At 36.4% G+C, this 21,928-nt stretch overlaps 1 protein-coding gene across 3 annotated transcripts in view; it reads right to left on the reverse strand.

Annotated features, from left to right (window-relative positions):
• Positions 1-20,432, reverse strand: part of USO1 (USO1 vesicle transport factor) — a 62,744-nt gene extending 42,312 nt beyond the window's left edge. For 2 of the 3 annotated variants that reach the window (XM_069457236.1, XM_069457234.1), the window contains exons 1-4: positions 20,123-20,432; positions 7,195-7,281; positions 7,049-7,113; positions 763-839 (exon numbers count right to left, since the gene is read on the reverse strand). In XM_069457236.1, coding sequence (XP_069313337.1) covers positions 763-839; positions 7,049-7,113; positions 7,195-7,281; positions 20,123-20,188 — 295 coding nt within the window. In that variant the 5' untranslated portion in view covers positions 20,189-20,432. The remainder of the gene's footprint in view (positions 1-762; positions 840-7,048; positions 7,114-7,194; positions 7,282-20,122) is intronic. The other variant, XM_069457235.1, reaches the window with a different exon arrangement.
• Positions 20,433-21,928: the final 1,496 nt, after the last annotated feature.

Here is a 21,928-nt window from a genome sequence, read left to right on the forward strand (position 1 = left end):
AAAATGCATGAATACATTCACCTTCTGACTTTATAGAATAACGGAAAACCCACTATATCCTACTGCAGCAGGCAATGTGATATGAAGAATGCACTCTTCAACAGCATTGTGAAATGTTACTTACTGCATATGTTCTGCAATATATAGGACAAAATGTACACAGACTTCCAATCAAGAATTTCAATAGTGACAATAAAATAAATTAAATGGCTGACTACCTCACTTTAAGTATTTTGAAACAAAAAAGAAAAAGGAAGATGTACCAAAGATACATGTGGATTTCAAACTGATACACATTGCTGTACACCAAATGGACTTACTGTCAACGAAAAGCACTTTCTAAATTGAATAAATTGTTGTTCTAAATTAACATAAATCCTATGTAAAAAGTTTAAATATATATTAGGAAAAAACCCTCAAACTTCGCACTGCTCACCAATAATAACATACAAATAAAATAGTGTGATTTTCAATCAATAAACAAAAATGATTATTTAATCCAGAACTGGCTAATATGTATACTGCCTAACTAAAACCAAACACAAAAGACGGCAAATTATTACTTAGAAAAGAAGGATCTTATTCCATCTCATTATAATATTCCAAATCACACACAATCATCCTAAAGATACTTTTCTAGAATTAAATCTATGACTTTATTAAAGAAAAAAAGTTATAAAATAAACTCAACTTCAAAAGCAGCAAAATTAGCGCAACCCAGTTAATTTTATGTAAAGACAGTAAAAATAACTCAAAACTTACCTACTTCTTCTTCTTCATCATTAGATATTATATTATATAGTGTGTCCAAAGCATAACCTATTATTTCAGAATCCGAACTGGAAAAAAGAAATTATTATACTTTTACACTGCTAGTTAGAGTGTAAACTGTTATGAATATTTTTAGATAGTTATTTAACAAGACCACATGAGACATAAATTCCACTTCTAAAAACCTATTCTAAGAAAATATCAGATTGTAAACTATAAAAAATGTGTAGAGGTTTATTATAATTGTGAAAAATTAGAAACAGACTAAATGTTCAATAATAAAAGAAAACATTATGGCAAATCCATACATATAATGCAGCAATGAAAAAAATGCTTTTTGTTTTTGCTTTTTTTTTTTTGAGACAGAGTCTTGCTCTGTCACCCAGGCTAGAGTACAGTGCTGTCATCATAGTTCACTGCAACCTAAAACCCCTGGGCTCAAGAGATTCTCCTGCCTCAGCCTCCTGAGTAGCTGGGACTACAGGTACACGCCACCATGCCCAGCTAATTTTTCTATTTTTTGTAGATATGGGGTTTCAGTCTTGCTCAGGCTGGTCTCAAACTTCTGGCTTCAAGCAATCCTTCTGCCTTGCCCTCCCAGAGTGCTAGCATTACAGGTGTAAGCCACCATGCCCAGCAAAAATAATGTCTTTTTAAAGGACATTTAATGACATGGTAATTAAAAAAACTCTTGATATGATGCCAAGTGGAAAAAAACTGAATACAAAAATTTATGTACAGAGTGATCCCATTTAGTAAAATATATATGTATATATGTCTGTCTATACATATATTTTAAAACATTATAAGTTTATAAAAAATAAACCCAACTTTAAAACCAGCAAAACTAGCACAACTCAGTTAATTTTATGCACAGATGTTTACATATGTTTTGTATATACAGATGTATACACACACAAACATAACAGGGTTATTTCCAGTTGTACTACTAGTTTGCTTCCCTTCTCTATGCATTATTTTCTTAAAATTTTATGGTAAACATGTACTATTTATAAAATCAAGAAGTATAAGATTTTGTAGTTGTTGACAGACAAATTTTGAAATCATATAAAATGATGACACCATTTACAGTGGAAAGCAAGAGTGAGATACAGGTTTCAAAGATTAGTGAATATGAAGAAGTGATCAGGACTGATAAACATAAACAAACATGTGGTATCAAAGGGGATTACAACCAGAGGATTTAAATATCAAAGTAGATTAAAAAGATTATGTATTGTTTTGTTTTTGAAAAATTTTGAGGAGCATCTTTTAAGAGACTATTGAGAAACAAGTAGTAGAAGGGAACATCTGCAACACGATAAAAGGCATCTATGAAAATCCTACAATCCGACATCATATGTAATGGTGAAAGACTGACTGCTTTCCCCCTAAGATAAGGAAAAAGACAGGAATGCCCCCTCCTCTTACCACCTCTATCCAACATTGACCTGGAGGTTCTAGCTAGAACAATATGTAAGAAAATGGAATATTATAAAAGGCATGGAGTTTGGAAAGGTAGAAGTAAAACTACATCTATTCACAGATGACATAATCTTGCATATACTAAATCTTAAGGAATTCATTAAAACACTATTAGAACTAATAAATTCAGCAAAGTTGCAGGATATAAGCTAAATATACAAATATCAATTCTATTTCTACATACGAGCAATGAACAATCAGAAAATGAAATTAAGTTCATGTAAATAACATCAAAAAGATAGAAATACTTTGTAATAAATTTTACTAAAGAAGTACAAGACCTGTACACTGAAAACCAGAAAACACTGTTGAAAGAAATTACACAAGATCCAAATAAATAAAAAGATATTCTTCGTTCATGGGTAGGAAGAGGTAATACTGTTAAAATGGCAATATACCCCAACTTGATTTACAGATTCAACACAATCCCTACCAAAATTCTAGCTGCTGTTTTTGCAGAAATTGACAAGCAAATCATAAAAGCGATATGGAAATGCAAGGATCCAGAATAGCCAAAACAATCTTGAAAAAGAACAAAGTTGAAGAACTCACATTTTCTGATTTCAAAACTTACTAAAAAGTTATAGTAATCAAGACTGTATGATAAGGATAGACATGTAGATAAACAGAATAGAACTGACAGTCCAGAAATAAACAATAACATTTATTTCAACTGATTTTCAGCAAGAGTCAAGACTGCTCAATGAAGGAAGAAAAATCTCTTAAACAAATGGTGCTGGGTCAACTAGATATCCACACGCAAAAAGAATGAAGTTGGTCCCCTATTTCACACTATATACAAAAATTAACTCAAAATGGATAAAAGGCCTAAATAAGCCAACTCTATAAAACTCTTAGAAGAAAACATAGGTGTAAACCTTCAAAATCTTGGATTAGGCAATTATTTCTTAGATATGATATCAAAAGCACAAGTAGCATAAGATGAAAGAGATAAATTGGACTTCATCAAAATTAAAAAACTTTTGTGCTTCAAAGGACACTATCAAGAAAGTGAAAAGACAACCTATAGAACTGGAGAAAGTATGTGCAAATCATTTATCTGATAAAGGACTTATATCCAGAATATACATACAACCCAACAACATGAAAGATAAGTAATCCAATTAAAAATGAATAAAGGATTTGAATAGACAATTCTCCAAAAAAGATAGACAAATGGCCAATAAGCACATGAAGAGATGTTGAACATCATTAATCATTAAGGAAATGCAAATCAACACCACAATCAGAAAGTAATATTAAGAAATACCACTTTATACTCACTAGGATGGCCATTAAAAAAAGGGACAAAAACAAGTATTGCTGAGGATGTGGAGAAATTAGACCTTCATATACTGTTCGTGGAAATGTAAAAAGGTATAGGTAAATACCAAAAAGACCTGAAAACATATGTTCATACAAAAACCAGTACATGAATGTTCACAGCAACATTATTCAAAATAGTCAAAACATGGAAATAACCCAAATGTCCAACAATTGATGAATGGGTAAACAAAATGTGGTATATCCACACAACAGATTATTTAGCCATAAAAAATGATGTATTAATACATGTTACAACATGGCTGAACCTTAACATATTATGCTAAGCGAAAGATGCCAGACACAAGACCACACATTGTATGATTCCATTTATATGTAATGTCCAAAATACTAAAATCTATAGACAGAAAGTAGATTAGTGGTTGTCAAGTATGGGGGTTGAGGGGGAAATACAGAATGGGTACAGTCAGTGGATATACAGGTGTATCATGCGATGTTCTGGAATTAGATAGTGGTGATGGTTGCACAACTTTGTGAATATACCAAAACCACTAAAATACACACTTTAAAACGGTGAACTGTAAGATATACAAATTATATCACAAGTAAAAGAAAATAAATAAAACTACTGAGGTGTCATGGCTTAGAAATATCTGTGAGAGACAACTTTTGGGCCCTGAGTATGGGAGTTAGAAGAATGAGCAGTCTCTCTTTAAGATGGTTATAGGGAAGCAGATCCACAGCCAGATGGAGTTTCAGGCCATGCCACGAAAGGAAACATGACTTTCTTTGATGTAGCTGAGGATGAAGAGGATTCAGTGGAAGGATTCTCAGTGTTAGTTATACAGGCCAGGAAAAGAAGCATGAAACAGTAATGAAGATAAGAGCATATGGAAAGAGAGGTGGCTGCAGAATACAGACCTCTGCATTTAATGAAGTTTAAAAAACTTTCACAGAACATTTTGAAAACAGAGGACAATAGGGTAAGTATCACAGGCAAATGGAAAGGGAATCTAGCACAAGAAACGGAATAAAACACAACAAGGATCACAGAAGTTTTGCTTTTTTATTGTCTAAGAGTCACAATAAAACACTTAGCAGCCTCCGACATAATTATTTGTTCACATATTCACAAGGCTATGTGGTATACTCTACTCCTAAGTGTGATGTCTGGCACACAGTAAATGTGCAATAAAATTCTTAAAATCTATTACTTAACCTTTATCGAGAGTATCTACACATTTATTTTCAGCTGTTTAGTAAAAATAACAATAAAGATGACCTTGCATAAGAGGTAGCATTCTACTTTCCACACTGAGATGTCAGTCATTTCATTACTAACTTTTTATTAAAACTCAGTGAGGAAACGCACATGTGGTTTAACACACACACGGAATAAAAAAGAAAGACTCTAAGTATATATATCGGTCACACTAATCTGCATGCTTGCTTTTTTCCAGCTTTTCTAAAGGCCACCCACATTCCTTGGCTCATGACCCCTTCCCTCCATTTTCAAAGCCAGCAACAACAGGTTGAGTCCTCCTCCTATCACTCTGACCTCTTTTGTCTTCCTGTTCTACTTTTAAGGACCCTTGTCCTTAAAAGTAACATTGGGTACCGGGGTAATCTTCCCTTCTTAAAGTCCTTAATTTAATTCACATCAGCCAAGTTCCTTTTGCCATCTACGGGTAACATTCACAGGTTGCGGTGATTAGGATATAGACATCTTTGGTGGGCCATTATTCTGTCTACCACAGTTATCTACTATGATGTCAATAACACAAACAGTCCTAACACATCCAATGCATTAGGTTTTGAAAAGGTAGTCAATGTGGGTTACACTGTCTGTGGAGCAGAAGAAAGGTCTTCACTGAACAAGCAGCTGTGAATTGCTGAAATATAATTGAAAAAGAGGCCATGAGGTTAGACAGATCTTTAAAAAGCTTATATTCTATGCTTTGTTTAGAGAACCTTGGACTTTACACTGCACCAAGCTGATGAAATGCATTGAACAGGTGAGTGACAAAAGATTTGAATTTCAGAAAGACAATTCTTGCAATATACAAACTGAATAGAAGTATAAAGAAATCAGAGGCAAAGAATAGTTTGGAGGTGGTGGTAATTTTAATCTATGTCCAAAAATCTTTGATACAGCTCCCTTCAAAAAGTAGAACCTAATTCTCCTCCCCTTAAGTGTAGACTATGCTTATTAATCTGCTTCTAGTAACTACAACATGGGGGGACTGATAGTACATGACTTCTGAGACTAAGTTATAAAAGGCATTGTGGCTTTCTCTTTGTTCTCTGTCTAGGATCATTTGCTCTAGGAGAAGATAGTTGCCACATCATGAGGATGCTCAAGCAGCCCTTTAAAGAGAGCAACATGGTAAAGAATTGAGGCTTCTTGCCAGGAGCAATGTGAGTCAGCCATCTTGGAATCAGATCCTCCAGCCTCCCAGTCAAATCTCCATATGACTGCAGACCTGGCTGATGTCTTGACAGCACCTTCACAAGATCCTAAGTCCACCTAGCTAAGCCACTCCCCAATTCCTGGTCCCTGATCCACAGAAACTCAGATAACAAATATAATAATATTTCTTATTTTGAATCAATCTTTTGAAGTAATTTGTTACACAGCAAAAGATAACTAAAACAGAGACTATGAAAATGGTTTAAGTGATTGATACAGAGAGTCAGCACTAAGGCCAATAAAGGAAATGGAGAGAAAATCATGGATACCAGCTGTTTTTTGGTCTGTGAAGGCATAATGGGTTAAGGAAAAGGATGAGTTCAACAAGAATCCTCCAGTTTCTGGCTTGAATGGAAAGGTGCTACTGACTGGGATGAACTCAGGGCAAAAAGCAGATGAAGGAGGCAGCAAGGAGATTGGAGCAGGAGCACCAGAGATAAATTAGCTTTTGAACAACCTGAATTTAAGATATCTATGAGAGATCCTGATAGGGTAGAAATGTCTGATGAGCAGCTAAACCTTGTAAGACATTCCACTAGAGGTAAGATTTAAAAGCTATCCATGCATGGTTATTATAAACAAAGATGGAGATAAAAATCTCTTAAAGAGTTAAAAATAGGCTGAATGATCTTTGTCTTAAGACACGATCAGATTTAACATTTCACTCTTATTAGTGCAGTTTATTTTCCCTAAAAAAGCAAGTATGGATAACTGATATACCATAATATATATATTATATTATACTATAATATAGTATATGTAAGTGAATATCTCCAAACATCCATTTGCCCAATTCAAACTCAAAATCTCAGGTCTTTAATCAGAAGTTACTTCATCTCATTTTTATGTCTGGCCTAATGCTCAGCACAGTGGCTTGCATCTAGTGTCCGATAAATATTTATTGAAGTGGCAACTCAAAGTAAAAACTTAATAGCTTAAATACATTAATAACTTCTGGAATAGTGATGCTGACTCTAAAACAAATTAATTAAAAGTTCAAGAAAAATTAGGGAGAAAAATCATTAAACGGAGACTTACCGATCCGTTTGTAAAACATGAATAAGATGTTCCATAGCCTGGATACCTACTTCCAAGCGGTATTTCTGCACATAAAAAGGGAAAATGTTATTAAAGTAACTAACATCCAATTTAAGAAACCTAATAATTTATAAAGTGTCACAGACCTTAGATAATGATTTGAGAGCACGCACAGCATTTCTTCGATCATCCAATAAAGTAGATGAAGCTACTCTGTCACATAGCTTTTGAATCTGCAAGGGAAAAATAAAATAGCATTAAAAGAATAAAAAGAAAAAAGAAGCCATGAAGTTTTTATCCCCCAAATTTATACCATTTAATTTTGAAAAAAAAAAATCAGCAAATGGGACATTGTGGAAATGGCCTCTCACAAATCTAAATGTCTGTTCAGGTAGTATTGTTATGTCATTACACAGATCAAACAGATTTTTTGCAAAGACTTGCATTTATTCCCTACTTGAAAATGCAGTATAATTGCACTCCATTGTCCATTCTCTCCTTCTTCCTTTTAGTTATTAGAAACCTTTGTGCTTTAGCTGGGCACATGGCTGTCCACCTAGTCTATTTTCCAAGGCTTCCTTACAGCTAGGCATGGATAGTAACTACATTCTGGCCAATGAGTTACGAGTACCTTCAAGTTCATGTCCTTTAAAAGGAAGCTATTTGTTCTTCATTCCTCTTTCTCCTTCCCCCAGCCTAGAACTTGAACCTGGTGCTAATGAGGTACCATACAATAATTCAAACAAGTGCAGCATCCCAGGGGATGGCAGAACAAGGTAAAAAACAGCACCCAGGCCCCTGGACCATCCCAAGGAGCAGAACTACCCTACCACAGGGACTGCCTACTAGCTCGGACTTTTATTAGAGAAAGACACAAAGTTTTATCTTGGTTAGACAACTGTTTTCTGGCCTCTATTACAGCAGCTGAACCAATGCCCAAACTAATAAACTCATATTACAGAAGAAATTAAGGCAATGCACCAGAAAATACACTGGCAGTTTAGTAGCAGAGTCCAGAATCTAACTGAGTTACAGATGTCTCACTCCAAAGTCTACACTCTTTCTCCTATGCAGAGCCATATGAGTCTGAGTATCTGTTGCAAACTACAGGGACTACAAGATTTTTGTTGGTACGTAAGGGGTCATAACAATGCAGTCTCTGTGAAAAGCTTCATTTGCACAACTGTCTGCTAAGGACCTTGACAAGCCTTTGACTAAACAGTCTAGCCAGGGTAGTTCCTTGTTCTAAGGAAATTGGAGCCCTACTTTGGAAAGTCATAATCAGAAGCTACTAATTACTTAAGAAAAAACTCTGTACTATAAAAACCGTAGGCCAGATCACACCTGTAATCCTAGCACTCTGGGAGGCTGAGGCGGGAGGATCACTTGAGCTCAGGAATTCGAGACCAGCCTGAGCAAGAATGAGCGTCCGTCTCTACTAAAATTAGAAAAAAATAGCTGGGAGTGGTGATGCATGCCTGTAGTCCCAGCTACTCTGTAGTCCCAGCTACTCGGGAGGCTGAGGCAGGAGGATTGCTTGAGCCCAGGAGTTTGAGGTTGCTGTGAGCTAGGCTGACGCCACGGCACTCTAGCCTGGGCAACAGAGCAAGACTCTGTCAAAAAAAAAAAAAAAAAAAAAAAAAAAAAAAGAAAAGAAAAGAAAAAGAAAGAAAAAGAAAAAGAAAAAAACTATAGGAATTAATGTACTCACTCTTTCAAGAATTAATCTGGCTGAGACGATAAGGACAAGTTGGGATGGAAACAGATTAGAGATAGAAAAGACATGCCAGCTCATTATAACAGGCAAGGAATAAAGTAGAAAAAAAAAAAAAGGCATTCGGGTAATGGCAATGGGCAAAGACCTAAAGGGATAAATAAGAAGGCAAAGGAATAACTGAGAGAACTGAATTTAAAAGGCTTGGGGTCCTAAAGAATAAAATGTCTGAAATAGTCACTGTTTGGAATTCAACTTCTAGAAATTTGTCCCAGAGCAATCTATATACATGTGCCATCTTAAGTACAAGAACAATCACTGCAATCACTGCAGCAATAGAAAAAGAAACAAATCAGAAGCACCTTATGTGTCCATTAATGGGTACCTTTCATTTTTCATTTTATACACTTCTAGAGCTTTTCCTTAAACAAGCATGTCTTCAAATATTACTTTTGTCATTAAAAAAAAAAGAAGTAAAGAATCAAAAAGCAGCAGTGAATAAGCAAGCTTTAGTCTGATATCATGAATGAGCTTCTGTAATTTCAGTAAATACTGTGGCGTTCAGCAAGGTTATAGATCAAGGGAGCAATACAGTCTCAGGAATTCAGTGCCATAATCCTGAGGCTGGTAATTCATTTATTTGTTCAACAAATATTAGAGTGCTGCTACACTCATGGGGGCCGCAGTCAGTGCAACCCGAGAGCAGTGATCTATGATGAGTTCAGAAATTGAGACTAAGCATTTAGAAACTTCTACAGAAACTGGATGATTTTATGACTGTTGGATCTAATTTTAAAAGGGGGGGTTTGTATTTTATATGCCCATGAGTGTGATTTCATTTTTCTAGTAACTCATTTTTATTGTATTTTGTAAAAGTACTGGCTTGTGATGAGCTAGAAATCAACAAAACAAAAAAACCGATAGGTCATTCACCACAGTTTGAGAAACACTATTAAAATATTTAACATTTTGCAAGGCACTGTTCTATGCTGGGGAAACAGCAGTGAACCACTATAAAAGGTACCCACTCTCAAGAAAGTACAAAGGCGAGGAAACAGAATAAATTAAAAACAAGTAAGATAAACACAGAAAGTGATAAGTGCAATGAGGGAAATGATTCCTCGACTGAGTGGAAGATACTAATTTAGATAGCACAGGTGGTCAAAGGGCCCTTAGCTAAGCACTGATCTGGATATAGACAGAAGTGTGGCTAGGAGTAATCAGAATGAAGCAAGCAGAAAATGAGAAAAGTAGAGTCAATGTTTCCATCAGAAGGAAAAAGGACAGTATTTTAAAGTTAAAAGATATGCTTATTCCATGTCCCAAGTGGGATCCTGAGTGAGACTCCGTCGCTAGCACCTCACTCTCTTAGAAACCAACCAAAGAAGCCACCTGGTAGTTTAAAGCAAAATACATAAACTCACTGCTTGCCCAAAGTCACAAACTCTTATCCTAGTTCTCAACACTCTCATCTACATGATGGGAGAGCTGGGACAGGAGTAAAAGGCTTAAATCCAGATTTTAATGTCATCTTGCTCCTTAACAACTCTGCTGGCAAATTAATCAAGAGTTCCAACACAGAAGAAAGTAAGCCAGTCTACTTTCATTAAAGTCAGAAATGTTTGCCCTTAGGTATTTTATCAATGTATTTTTTATCTCAGCCTAGTATTAAGGCACATTTCAGATGACTATTCTGTACATCTGAAACAGAATTTTACCAACTGAATAAACACAGATGTACATACAGTCAAGATATGTGAGGTTACAAACAGAAAACAACAAGAAACAGATGCTTCAGCCTATTTGTTGAAACAAATCTCTAATATCTACTGTTAAATTTTCTAAAAAACAAATAGTTACATATTGCATAATGACGTTTTGGTCAACAATGGGCCATTTATTCGACGGTGGTCCCATAAGATTGTAATAGAGCTGAAAAACTCCCATCACCTAGTAGCAGTCTTCTTAATGTTGAGGCGCAACACACAGCTCACATGTTTGTGGTAATGGTGATGTAAACAAACCTACTAAGCTGCCAGTTGTATGAAAGTATAGCAAATACCATTATGTACAGTATATAATACTTGATATAATAAACAACTGTTACTGGTTTATGTATTCATTATACTGTGCACTTTTTTACGGTTATTTTAGAGTATACTCCTTCTACTCATTAAAAAAAAGGTTAATTGTAAAACAGCCTGAGGCAGGTATTTCAGGAGGTGTTCCAGAAGAAAGCATTGTTATCCTCGGAGATGACAGCTCTACATGTTATTGTCCCTGAAGACCTTCCAGTGAAACAAAGACCCAAGAAAGATAGACACAGAAGTGGAAGACAGTGATACTGATGATCCTGTCTTACGTAGGCCTAGGCTATTGTGTGTGTATATCTTAATTTTTAACAAGTTTAAAAAGTAAAAAAAAAAAAAAAGTTTTAAATAGAAGAAAGCTTATAGAACATATAAACCCAGGCACAGTGGCTCATGACTGTAATCCTAGCACTCTGGTAGGTCAAGGTGGGCAGGTTATTTAAGGCCAGGAGTTTAAGACCAGCCTAAGAAATACAGCAAGACCCCTGTTAAAAAAAAAAAAAAGAAAAAAGAAAACAGAAGAAATATTTTTGTACCACTGTACAATGTGTGTTTTAAGCTAAGTGTTATTACAAAAGAGTCAAAAGTTAATAAAAGTTTATAAAGTAAAAACTGTATAGTAAGCTAAATAATTTATTATTGAAGAAAAATTTAAAAATAAATTTAGTGTAGCCTAAGTGTACTGTATTTATAAAGTCTGTTTTACATAATGTTCTAGGCCTTCACATGCATTCACCACTCACTCACTGACTCACCCAGAGCAACTTCTAATCCTGCAAGCTCCACTCATGGTAAGTGCCCTGTACAAGTGTACCATTTATCTTTTATGCCATATTTTTACTGTACCTCTTCTATATTTAAATGTTTTCATACACATATACTTACCATTGTGTTACAATTGCCTACAGTATTCAGTACAGTAATAGGCTGTGCAAGTTAGCAGCTTGGGAGCAATAAGGTATATCATATAGCCTAGACGTGCAGTAGGCTATACCATCTAGGTATAAGTGCCCTCTATGATGTTTGAACAATGATGAAATCGCCTGCCGATGCATTTCCCAGAACATTATCCCCATTGTTGAGCTACAAATGACTGTATCAGAATATAGTTATTCCACTCTTATAAAGAAACTCATTTGTATAATTATACATATTGGTAAATCCAAAGAAAACACTCTGGAAGAAAGTACACTGAACTTTATTACAGATTACTCCTGGTGAGGGGAAATGAGACTGTGAAAGAAGAAAGAGGCAATTTTAGACCATATACTGATTTGAATTATTTACAATAAACATGGTTTTACTATTGCTTCAATAACTAAAGAGAAAAAATTTAAAGGAATTTCCAGAGTATATTAGACCTTGTTTTTCTTCTGTTATCTGCTCTAAACTGATTACCTGATTGACTTACTATTCATCTGCTCTATGAATACAACTGACGCTCATTATTTGTAGTAGTTCTGTTCTATAAAGTCACTACAAACACTGAATTAGCAAATACTAAACCACCACTCCTAAGGGAAATTCCGGGTTAGTTTCCTGAGAGCCTCTGATCACATTTTCATCAAATGATCAATACAAAAATCTTGTTTTATGTGTATTTCTGTAAAAGACATCTTATTTAATACATATCTTTGATCATTAATATTGAACTCATGGCCAACAGCACTATAACTCATGTCTGAATGAAGCTTATCTAACATATGTATCTCCTCTGTAGAGAACATTACAGCCTTCTTGTGCTTACAAACAGCACTGTATTTGTGGGCCATTTTTAATAGGGAAATCCCCAACAAAAAATACAAAAATGAAAAAAACAAAACAAAACACTAAACAGACTGTGAAAACCCACTAGACTTGTTTACAGTATGAGAGTTGAAACAAGAAGGCAGAGCATCACCTTGTTTGACCTCAGTTGGGATGTGTGCATTGGGTGAGTCAATGCACTTTGCATTCATCAATAACCATTAAAAAGTGCTGCAAGTATTGATTGGGGGGTTACAAATACAGTTTAGTGAGTAGATGAATTTGCAGATAAGAAACTGACAAATAATGAGGATTGACTGTACTTTAAATACAATCTAAGTCAGTTTCATCATCTGCAAAATGGAAGGATAAACTAGGTGAACTCTAAGGTTACTTAACACTCAAAACTTAGAATACTTTAATGATACTCAATGTTACCTAATAAGTAATAACATATAACATTTACTATACTATTTGAAGAATCTATTTGGCTTACCAGTGTTTAAACCAATTTTTAAGCCAACATTTAAAAACTGAAAGATTTCATGTAAGAGTCCAATTTCTATCTTTTCTTGAAAAACATTGGCCTGATAGCTAATGGTAACTAACACTGTATTTTATACAATTTAAGAAGCCATCAATTTTAAGATCTACCATATTTTTAGTGTATCATCAAGAAAAAAGAAATACCCCAATTATAATTACAAGATACATCCTGATTTCAGAGATGTTTAAATGCTAATGTGCGCCTCAGAATTGGTAAAATGTTATTTATACATGCATAGCACTTACTATGTGCTGGTACTGTCCTAAAGTGTTTTACATTTTAAAAGTCATTTAATCTTCACAAAACCCTATAAGGTAGGCACTATTACTATCTATTCACATTTTAGAGATGAGGAAACAAGGCACTTGTACATGTTTATAAAACTAAGTCGTGAGATGGGATTCAAAGCTAAGCAGTTTGAGTGCTTACCTACTACATTCAACTGGCTCTGGAAGCCTACATTTCAAGAGGCAACAACTGGCTGGAGTTGAGCATTAGCCACATCCTCAAGAAAGGATATGCAGACTCCAGTTTCATCCCAGACCTCTGCTCTCTTCTCTGACCAGACCTGCTTCACTGACGCTACCCAACTGGAATTGAATTTGTGACCTTTGTGTTAAACAACAGGACACTATACATTAACAAAAAACAGTCCTCAAGAGGGAAAAAATATATTTGAGTAAAATTTAACCCAGAGTTAGTTTTATTCAGAAGGACCAGAAAGGGGTGATAATAGAAAAAAATTTAAGAGATAGAAGTTCTTCAACTAATTCACATTATGCTAACTAGGTATTAGGTACCCTGGGAGACATAATGATGAATCAGACATGGATTCTGTTATCAAAAACTTTTACAGTCTACTAGACAAGAGTAGAGTGTAATTAACAAAAGTAACTACAAATCTGGTATTTTTAATAGTTTCTAATAAAGTAGCTCTATATGTTTTAACATGGAAAGATCTCAAAGAAAAAGATAAGCTATAAACACTATAAACAGTATATCACTTATTTTAAAAGGAATAAATATGCTCATACAAATATATAATTCTGTATTACATGGAGGCATGATTATGCATAAAGGTCTGGCAGGATTTATACCAAATGAATAGTGGTTATCTCTGGAAAGAGAACTGAAATCAGAGATGGGAGACAAGGAGGACTTAAAATTTACTAGTATTGTTTATCATTTTATATAATAAAAAGATGAAAAATCTAATTAATAAACTATGTGTAATACCATGCAGCTCACACAGATGACTGTGTATCAGAACTCTTCATTGTTTTCGGTAATTTCCGTAAGACTCACAATTCCACTTAACAAGTGAAACATGGAAAGGACGAATAATCCCACTAACAATTGGTAAACTGGGCATAATTAGAATTATAATAACTTGTCAATTAATTTCTTTTGCTATCCAATAGTGCCAAAAAAGAAGCAATGGGAATACAGAAGTGACTAGGAAAGAAAAAACTGAGATGAGGAATGTGAAAATGAAAAATTACTAAAAGGGGGAAAAAAAGAAGACAGCATAGAACTAGGATGGTGAAGGTACACTTAAAACTTCAAGGACACTGGCATTAATATAGTCTGTAGTAGTTTCTTACAATTCCTCATAAAAGTATACTTTTTTTTTCTTTTTTTAGTATTCAGTAACTACTTAACTGACTTGCAAAATGAAGGACAGGAATACAATTAAAACTCTAACTCTAACCATTCAATCATTTATTCAACAAATATCTAATACCAACTTAATTTTATGACATAATCTTGCCCTTGCCTTCATGAAGCTTAAAACATAGCTGTACCTTCCTAAAACAGAACTTCCCTAACCATGACTATTTACTGTAGGACTAAAAAATAATTCATGCTAATAGTTAATTCATTAATAATGTTTTAATGGAATAAAACAATACTATTTTAGAATACAAAAAAAAAACAAACCCAGAAATTTAATTTGTCTTAAACTGAACCCTCTAACTGAAAAGACGTCATAAAAAAAGCAAAAGCTGATCTTATCTTCAGATGACCTAAATTACAATAATCTAAAAAAAGATGTGGGAACACTACAAAGTCAAACACAAGTCTCTTTGCAGACAAATCCAATAAATCTAATACAATCCATTTCCATTATAATTACCTAGAAGTCAGTCAAGGTAATACACTGCTTCATTTATTCTCCATGATTTCGCCAAGAAATGAACTATGTTTTTCAAAAGAATGTCCTTTTAAGCAAGAAATCTACCAAATACTCTACCATAAATGTTAGCATCTCAAAATCTAACACTACACAAGTTTTCAAATAAAAAGTGAATAACTTTGTGAATACACAAAGAAAGTTTATGGCATTTCTGCCTGAGGTATAAAAATAATAAGCATAAATTTTCTATATCTACTATAGACAAAAAGTAGAATGCAAAGCAGTATACATACTAAAAGGTAAACACATAAAAAAAGAGAAACAGTACTTGTGTCAACAAATTTATAAGGAATTCTTATAGTCCCTAAAAGATAATAAGATTCAAGAGTGATTACAATTACTTCTCAAACCATACAACATCAGGATTTATATATCCTCCAGGACAATTTTTCCCTAAGTATGTTTTTCAAACTCCTAAACCCACAAAGTTTCCTGGAGGGAAAAACAAAGGATCTGGTCAAATAAATTTGGCAAATAGAGCTTACTTTGTATCTCCATTTTAAAAATATAACACAGTGCCTGCTTATCAAATCTTGTATAAACATTAGCGGTTCTGTTTTGTTTTTTTATTTTCTTTTTATTGATTATAGGTGTGTTTTTTGCTTTGTTTTTTTATCATTACACACCACACTTCTCTGTTGACAAAATTCTTTTTTCAAGGATATCTATTCAAATTTTTTGGGTCATACCTTAGTAATGCTAGGATATGTAAAACTGAAATGATTCCAGTTTTTATAAATCACCCTAAATAATCTACATAATTAGTTTTCAAAAATGCCAGGTAGTATTCAACAGACATTACCTAAAAACAGTATAAAAGACATCTTTGCTTGGATATAGAAGTGATCAAAACAAATTATTATGGTTTTCTCTGACACTGCTATTGCGAGACAGGCCAAGAGAGAAAACACATTCCACTTATGACATTGACCTGGTTATTAATGTAGAATATGAAACATCAACCCAAATTGGAGTTTCGGCCTACACATTTATAGTAACACAGTATAAAATGTGCTTGACCAAACCAAAACTATATCTAAATTTAAGTCCACACTCCTTAATAACGATTTTTATTAAAAGAAAGCATAGCTGTGTCTATACTGTTAGCCCTTTTGCTTCCTCAGCTAGCTCGTCAAAGTATGATCTAAAATAGCAGTGTAGTAATTCTGTATACTTTTTTTGGACTTTAGCAACCTCCATGCCTCAGGATCCAACTTGAGAAGAGAAAACGCCCCTATGATTTATCATCAAATGTAGTTAGCACTTCTTCGGGCATTTTCAAGAAACTCGCTTTAAAAAGTGTACTAGTTGGAAGGTAGATGTACAACTAAGCACATGTGAGCACACAATAGCATGAGTAGTCCCTGGTGATCTAGGAAAAAAAACCACAAAAAACAAAAGCATGAATGGGATTTTTACTATAATAGTGCTTATAGTACTTGCACCAAGCAAATTATGTCAAACCTAAGGAGGTGTCAATCATCAGAAATCAGTGTCTTTCCCTATCTTAAATAAAAAAGAGAAATCAAATTTTAAAGCACATAACTCTAAGTTTAATGTGGATGAAATTCTGAATTTAAAATATCAAGTCCTTTATAGAATTATTGACTATCCTATGATACAGATATTTACTACTTGACTGATTCTGAAGACTATCTTAGTACCAGTGCAAAGTTACTCTAAGAGTGTGAAAAGCTAGGCACTGTACAATCAATACTACTCTTACACTTTAGAAGATAGTTAAGTTCAAAAAGAAAAAGCAGTCAAAGCATTTAATAAATCTGAAAAAAATCCCTTAAGAAAAAAGTTTGACACAACCAACTTCACTCATTTGAGAACTTTGACTCCTAGTCTTTAAAAAGTATTGTTTTAGTCCTAATAATTTGTAAGTTGCTATGATTTCAGATCTGTGATTTCTTTCAAATAAAACTAAACTATCTATAATCAATGCATTTTAGAAGTATTTATTCAGCATCCACTACTATGGAAAAACATTAAAATACATATGAACCCTAACCTACAGACACTTTAAAAGTCTAGAAGGATATATATGTGTATGGTAGAAAGCGTAAGAAATGCACATTACTCAGAGGGGAAAGAGTATCTGCAGTGTGGTAGGGGAAAGAAGTGGGGGGGGGGGTGCAGATCAGGGAAGACACTGGTGAAAAATTTGAAGGACAGGTAGAATCTAGACAAAGGAAAGAGGAGAAAAATGAGAAAAGCAAAAAAGATGGAAAACCAAAATGAAAAAAACTTAATTTTGCAGAACTGGAAAAAAATACAAAATACTAAATGATAATATAGAAGTTAGAGGTTCCAAGCTCTGGTAACTCAAATATCCAGGCCAGATCAAATTGCCAATTAAAACATCTAACATTGTACTACACACTCCAGTGATGCTCTATAAATACTTCTAAATTAGTGACCCATGATCCCTTATACCTGTTGTACTTCCTGATGCAATAAGATGGTGAAACAAATTTTATTCACGCTGTAACTCAGAGTAAATGAATTCTTTTCAGATGATAAAGTACTTTTCCAATTTTGGAAAATTTCAGAAGACATATTACTTTTCCAAGTTTCCAAAACTACGCAAGAACAACTTTCTTTTCAGTCTATACATACAACATACAGAAGTGATACTCACAACTTCATTTTGAAATGATATAAAAACTATGTTGTTCCATTCACAGTGGCAAGATCAAAGTGTTCTAATTCCAGCTCTGTAATACCGTACAAGTTGTTTTAGTGTTCTGTGCCTGTAAAATGAAGAGGAACTACAAGAGGCTTTCCAGCTTTAAAATCCTACACTCTGTGATAAATTCTACCCTCTTTTCTATAGAAGCCACTGTGACAAGGCCAAGTATAACAAAAAAAAAAAAAAAAAAGAAAGAAAAAAAAAAGAAAGGGTATTCTTCCTCTAAACCATACACAGTAAAAACTACCCTTTAGTGAGCATCTACTAAGTGCCAGGCTCTTGCTATTTCTTATTTCACTTAATCCTCACTACATCCTGAAGAGCAAGCACTTTCCTCATTTTACTTAGAGGGTATCAGCCATCTCTTGCCTGTCCAATACAATCAGGGCTGGAAGGCCAGGAGTCAAATCAAGGTCTAACTCCAAAGCAAGTTCTAATAAACCATACTTCAAAACCTGGTGTCTCACACACTAATATCAGACAAAATAAATGAACAAGAACTGAAGAGGTGGGCTGTGATTATGGTAATCTGGAGAGAACATGGTCTTCTAACAGGGTCACTTGGCTGCCCTGTTCCCAAGTGGGAATGCACAAGTGAAGCCAAATATTGTGTGTGAAAGAGATATCTTGATCTTCAAATTAGGGAAACAGTCACCAGATTTAAACTTTTGCTTTAAACAATTCTAATCTAGACTTGTATAGTTAATTTTAATAATATTATATAAATTTCCCAAATTCCCAGATAAACACTGAAATATGGGGATCAGCAATAAAATCTAGGCTTTAAAGTAAGGCACACCGAGGTTGAATCTTGGCTTTATGACTAGTAATGTAACCTTATTCAAGTTACTTCACTTCTCTAAGCCTTACTTCTTCATTTGTAAAGTGAGGATACTATCACTTATTTTGCAGAGTAGTTAGGGATCAAAGGAGAACGTGGAATATAAAGAGCTCAGCACAGTACTTAGCATAAAGTAGGACTCAAGCTACTATTATTACCCTTCAAGTTACCCGTAACAAAGTTATGTCTATGAATACTACCCAAAGTTTACCTTTACAACGTCATACCTGTTCACTGTGATATAATCTAAAGTTATTCTCAAATAAAAAGTTTATTTTAAAAACTTCAAGTTCCCAGTAACAAAGTTATGTCCATCACGACTATCCAAAGTTTACCTTTAAAATGTCATACCTGGTCACTGTGATGTAATCTGAAACTATTCTCAAATAAAAAATTTATTTTTTAAAAAAGTCTATGTCCTTAGTTCCGTTAGACACTAAGCAAACTTCAAAATAAGTTTATCCTAAACGTAAAATCTTAGCAACTGTCAAATACTGTTTTCAGTAGCTAACAATTTTTTTAAATGACATTGCAAATCGTGTCATTCAGGCAGAAAGCGGGAGATGTCTCCCCAGAGCGCGAAAGATCCCAACTACATCCAACTAGGTTTTTGCCAAATGACATATATTTGCATGAGCTCAAAAAGCGGGGTCTGAACTAATAAAACTAAGCAGAACGACCGTCCTTCCAGTTGATGGGACAGGAGCAGGTGGCTCTGTGCCCCAAAGAATATCGTTTTATTCTTAGCCACACGCTCTCACCAACAGCTGGGTTTTAAACCTTGCAACCTTCCCCAAAGCCCGGGTTTCAGACTACGAGAAACGAAGCAGGACTTCACTGGACTCCTCTCGGCCAGTGGAGACACGGGCGAAAGGCAAGGAGGGAGGAGTGGGGGGCAGTCCGCGGCCCTGAGGGGCGTGGGAGACAGGTCGGACCACCTCTGCGCGGTAGCCGTCCCCTTCCCGAGCGGTACCACTCGCAGACCACTGTCCTCGCCCCGAGCTGCGGGGCCTGCGGAGCGCGGCTGCTGTCAGCCCCGCCGAGCCGCCGCGGTGGGGACCGCGCTGGGGGCGTGAAGGAATAACTCCGGGGTTTCAGGACAGGAAGGCAGGCAAACGGAAAGGCGGCATGTGGATCCCCAATCCACGATGGGGCGCGAGAGGTGACCTCTGGGCCCCCAAGTCCTCCGTCCCCCTCCCTGCCCTGAACCTTCCCAAGTCCCGGACCCGCGGTCCTCTCACCGTCTCAGCTTCTGTGTGCTGGGGTCCGGCACTCTGCCCCCCCATGACCCCGCGGAGGAAATTCATCTTGCAGCTCAGCTACCGGCTTTACCGGCTCCTTACGGAACGAAAAGAAGACTACTTCCCCTGGCGTCCGCAGGGCCTGGCCCCCAAGCCCTCACTCTGCGCTCCCCGGCCGCCGCCACCTCTGTCTCCTGCTCGGCGGCCACTCCAGCCCCCTAAGGCCGGAAACAGCCGCCGCCACTGGCCAAGATGCGCATGCGCGGGGACGTGGCATTACGTGGCGGCTCGAAGGGCGAAGGCAAAAGGGGAGAGAAGGCGAGAGGAGCCCTATAGCCAGGTTCCGCCGAAGGCCCCGCCCACCACGCAGGCCCCGCCTCCTGCCGCAGGGACACACCTCCTACTCCCGCCCTTCGCGGATCTTTCCTGCTGGCCACGGCCACCCACGTGGTCAAAGCCGGGCTCTGCAGGCTGGAGAGGATCTGATTGCGCGTTTCGGCTTGCGGGGTTCCTAGTTGTCGCCGAGAGGGACTTACTGCAAGCTATCAGATCTGGTGTCTTATTTTGTTGAGTCGAAACTGAAATTTTCCATCGGCCGACGTGACAGGTAAGGGGTCCCAGCCCCTGGGAGAGTTCGTTTGGTTTTGCGTTTTAGCAGTACAAGCGTTGTGGCCTTCTGATCCCGGTAAATTGCATTTTTTTACAGGGCTTTGTTTGGTGGTAAAAAAGGGTGCTAGAGACCCCTTATCCCACGGCCACTGGGGGGCGCATTTCTCAGCTCTTGCTCTTCAAACCTGCTAGAAGGAATTCCTATATCTAAACACCAGGTACGCTGCTATTTTCAGGTGTTGTGAAGAGCAAACCCATCGAACCCTGCATTTAGCTTACTGAAGGACTACATTGTTCTGCAGTGTCAATTTGGCAGAGAGTAACAATGTTTGGTTGCTAATTCTCAGCTCCTGTATTTTCAGTGGTTTTTTTTAAAAAACATGCAAAAATGTCATTTTTTCTAATCGGTGTGCCTGTTCCTTTTGCGATGAGGTTGCCAGGTACACATGCTTCTGGAATAGTCTTGTAAATTTCTTAAGCCTAAAAAGCACAGGATCTAGTTAGCTAACTGACTCATGCACCTCTCCTCTTGGATTCCCCCACAGGTCTCAGATTCAGCATTTAAAATTGAACTCATCCTCTTCCCCTGCCTCCCTTAAAGGAATAAAGTCAATATGCTTCTTCTACTGTGTGTCCTGCTATGCTCAATAGTACCACTATCCAAATAATTGCTTAAGCTGGGAGGAGGAAGCTGGGAAGAATCCTAGACTCTGGCTTCCACTCTCACATGTCCAATCAATGGTCAAGTCCTATCATTTCTATTCGCAGAACATTTCTCAAATAGGTCCTCTGCTCTGTATCCTCTCTGCCTGTGACATGGCTTATGTTCTTCTCATCATTTCTCACTGAGGTTACAGCAAGAGCCTGCTAACTAGCTTGTCTGCATTCAGCCCTGGCTTCCCTCCAGTCCACCCTTGGGTGAGCTTAACAACAACAAAACATCTGTTTATGTCAGTCCTATTCTTATCCAAAATCCAAACTCCTTAGTTTGGTATAAAGCCCTGTTATGATCTGGCTCCTGCCTACCTTTCCACAGCTCCTGCCCTCCCTTCTCTGGGCACTTCTCTTATACCTGGATATGCCCTTCCCCTTTTTCCTCTTCATCAAGCAAACGCCTGCTAATTCCTTAAGACTCAACTCTGGCATCATCTCCTGAAAGCTTTTCCTGAAATCCAGATGCATATCTATATGCTAGCA

This window comes from Eulemur rufifrons, chromosome 24, assembly GCF_041146395.1.
Source record: "Eulemur rufifrons isolate Redbay chromosome 24, OSU_ERuf_1, whole genome shotgun sequence".
In the NCBI taxonomy this organism is placed as follows: Eukaryota; Metazoa; Chordata; class Mammalia; order Primates; family Lemuridae; genus Eulemur; species Eulemur rufifrons.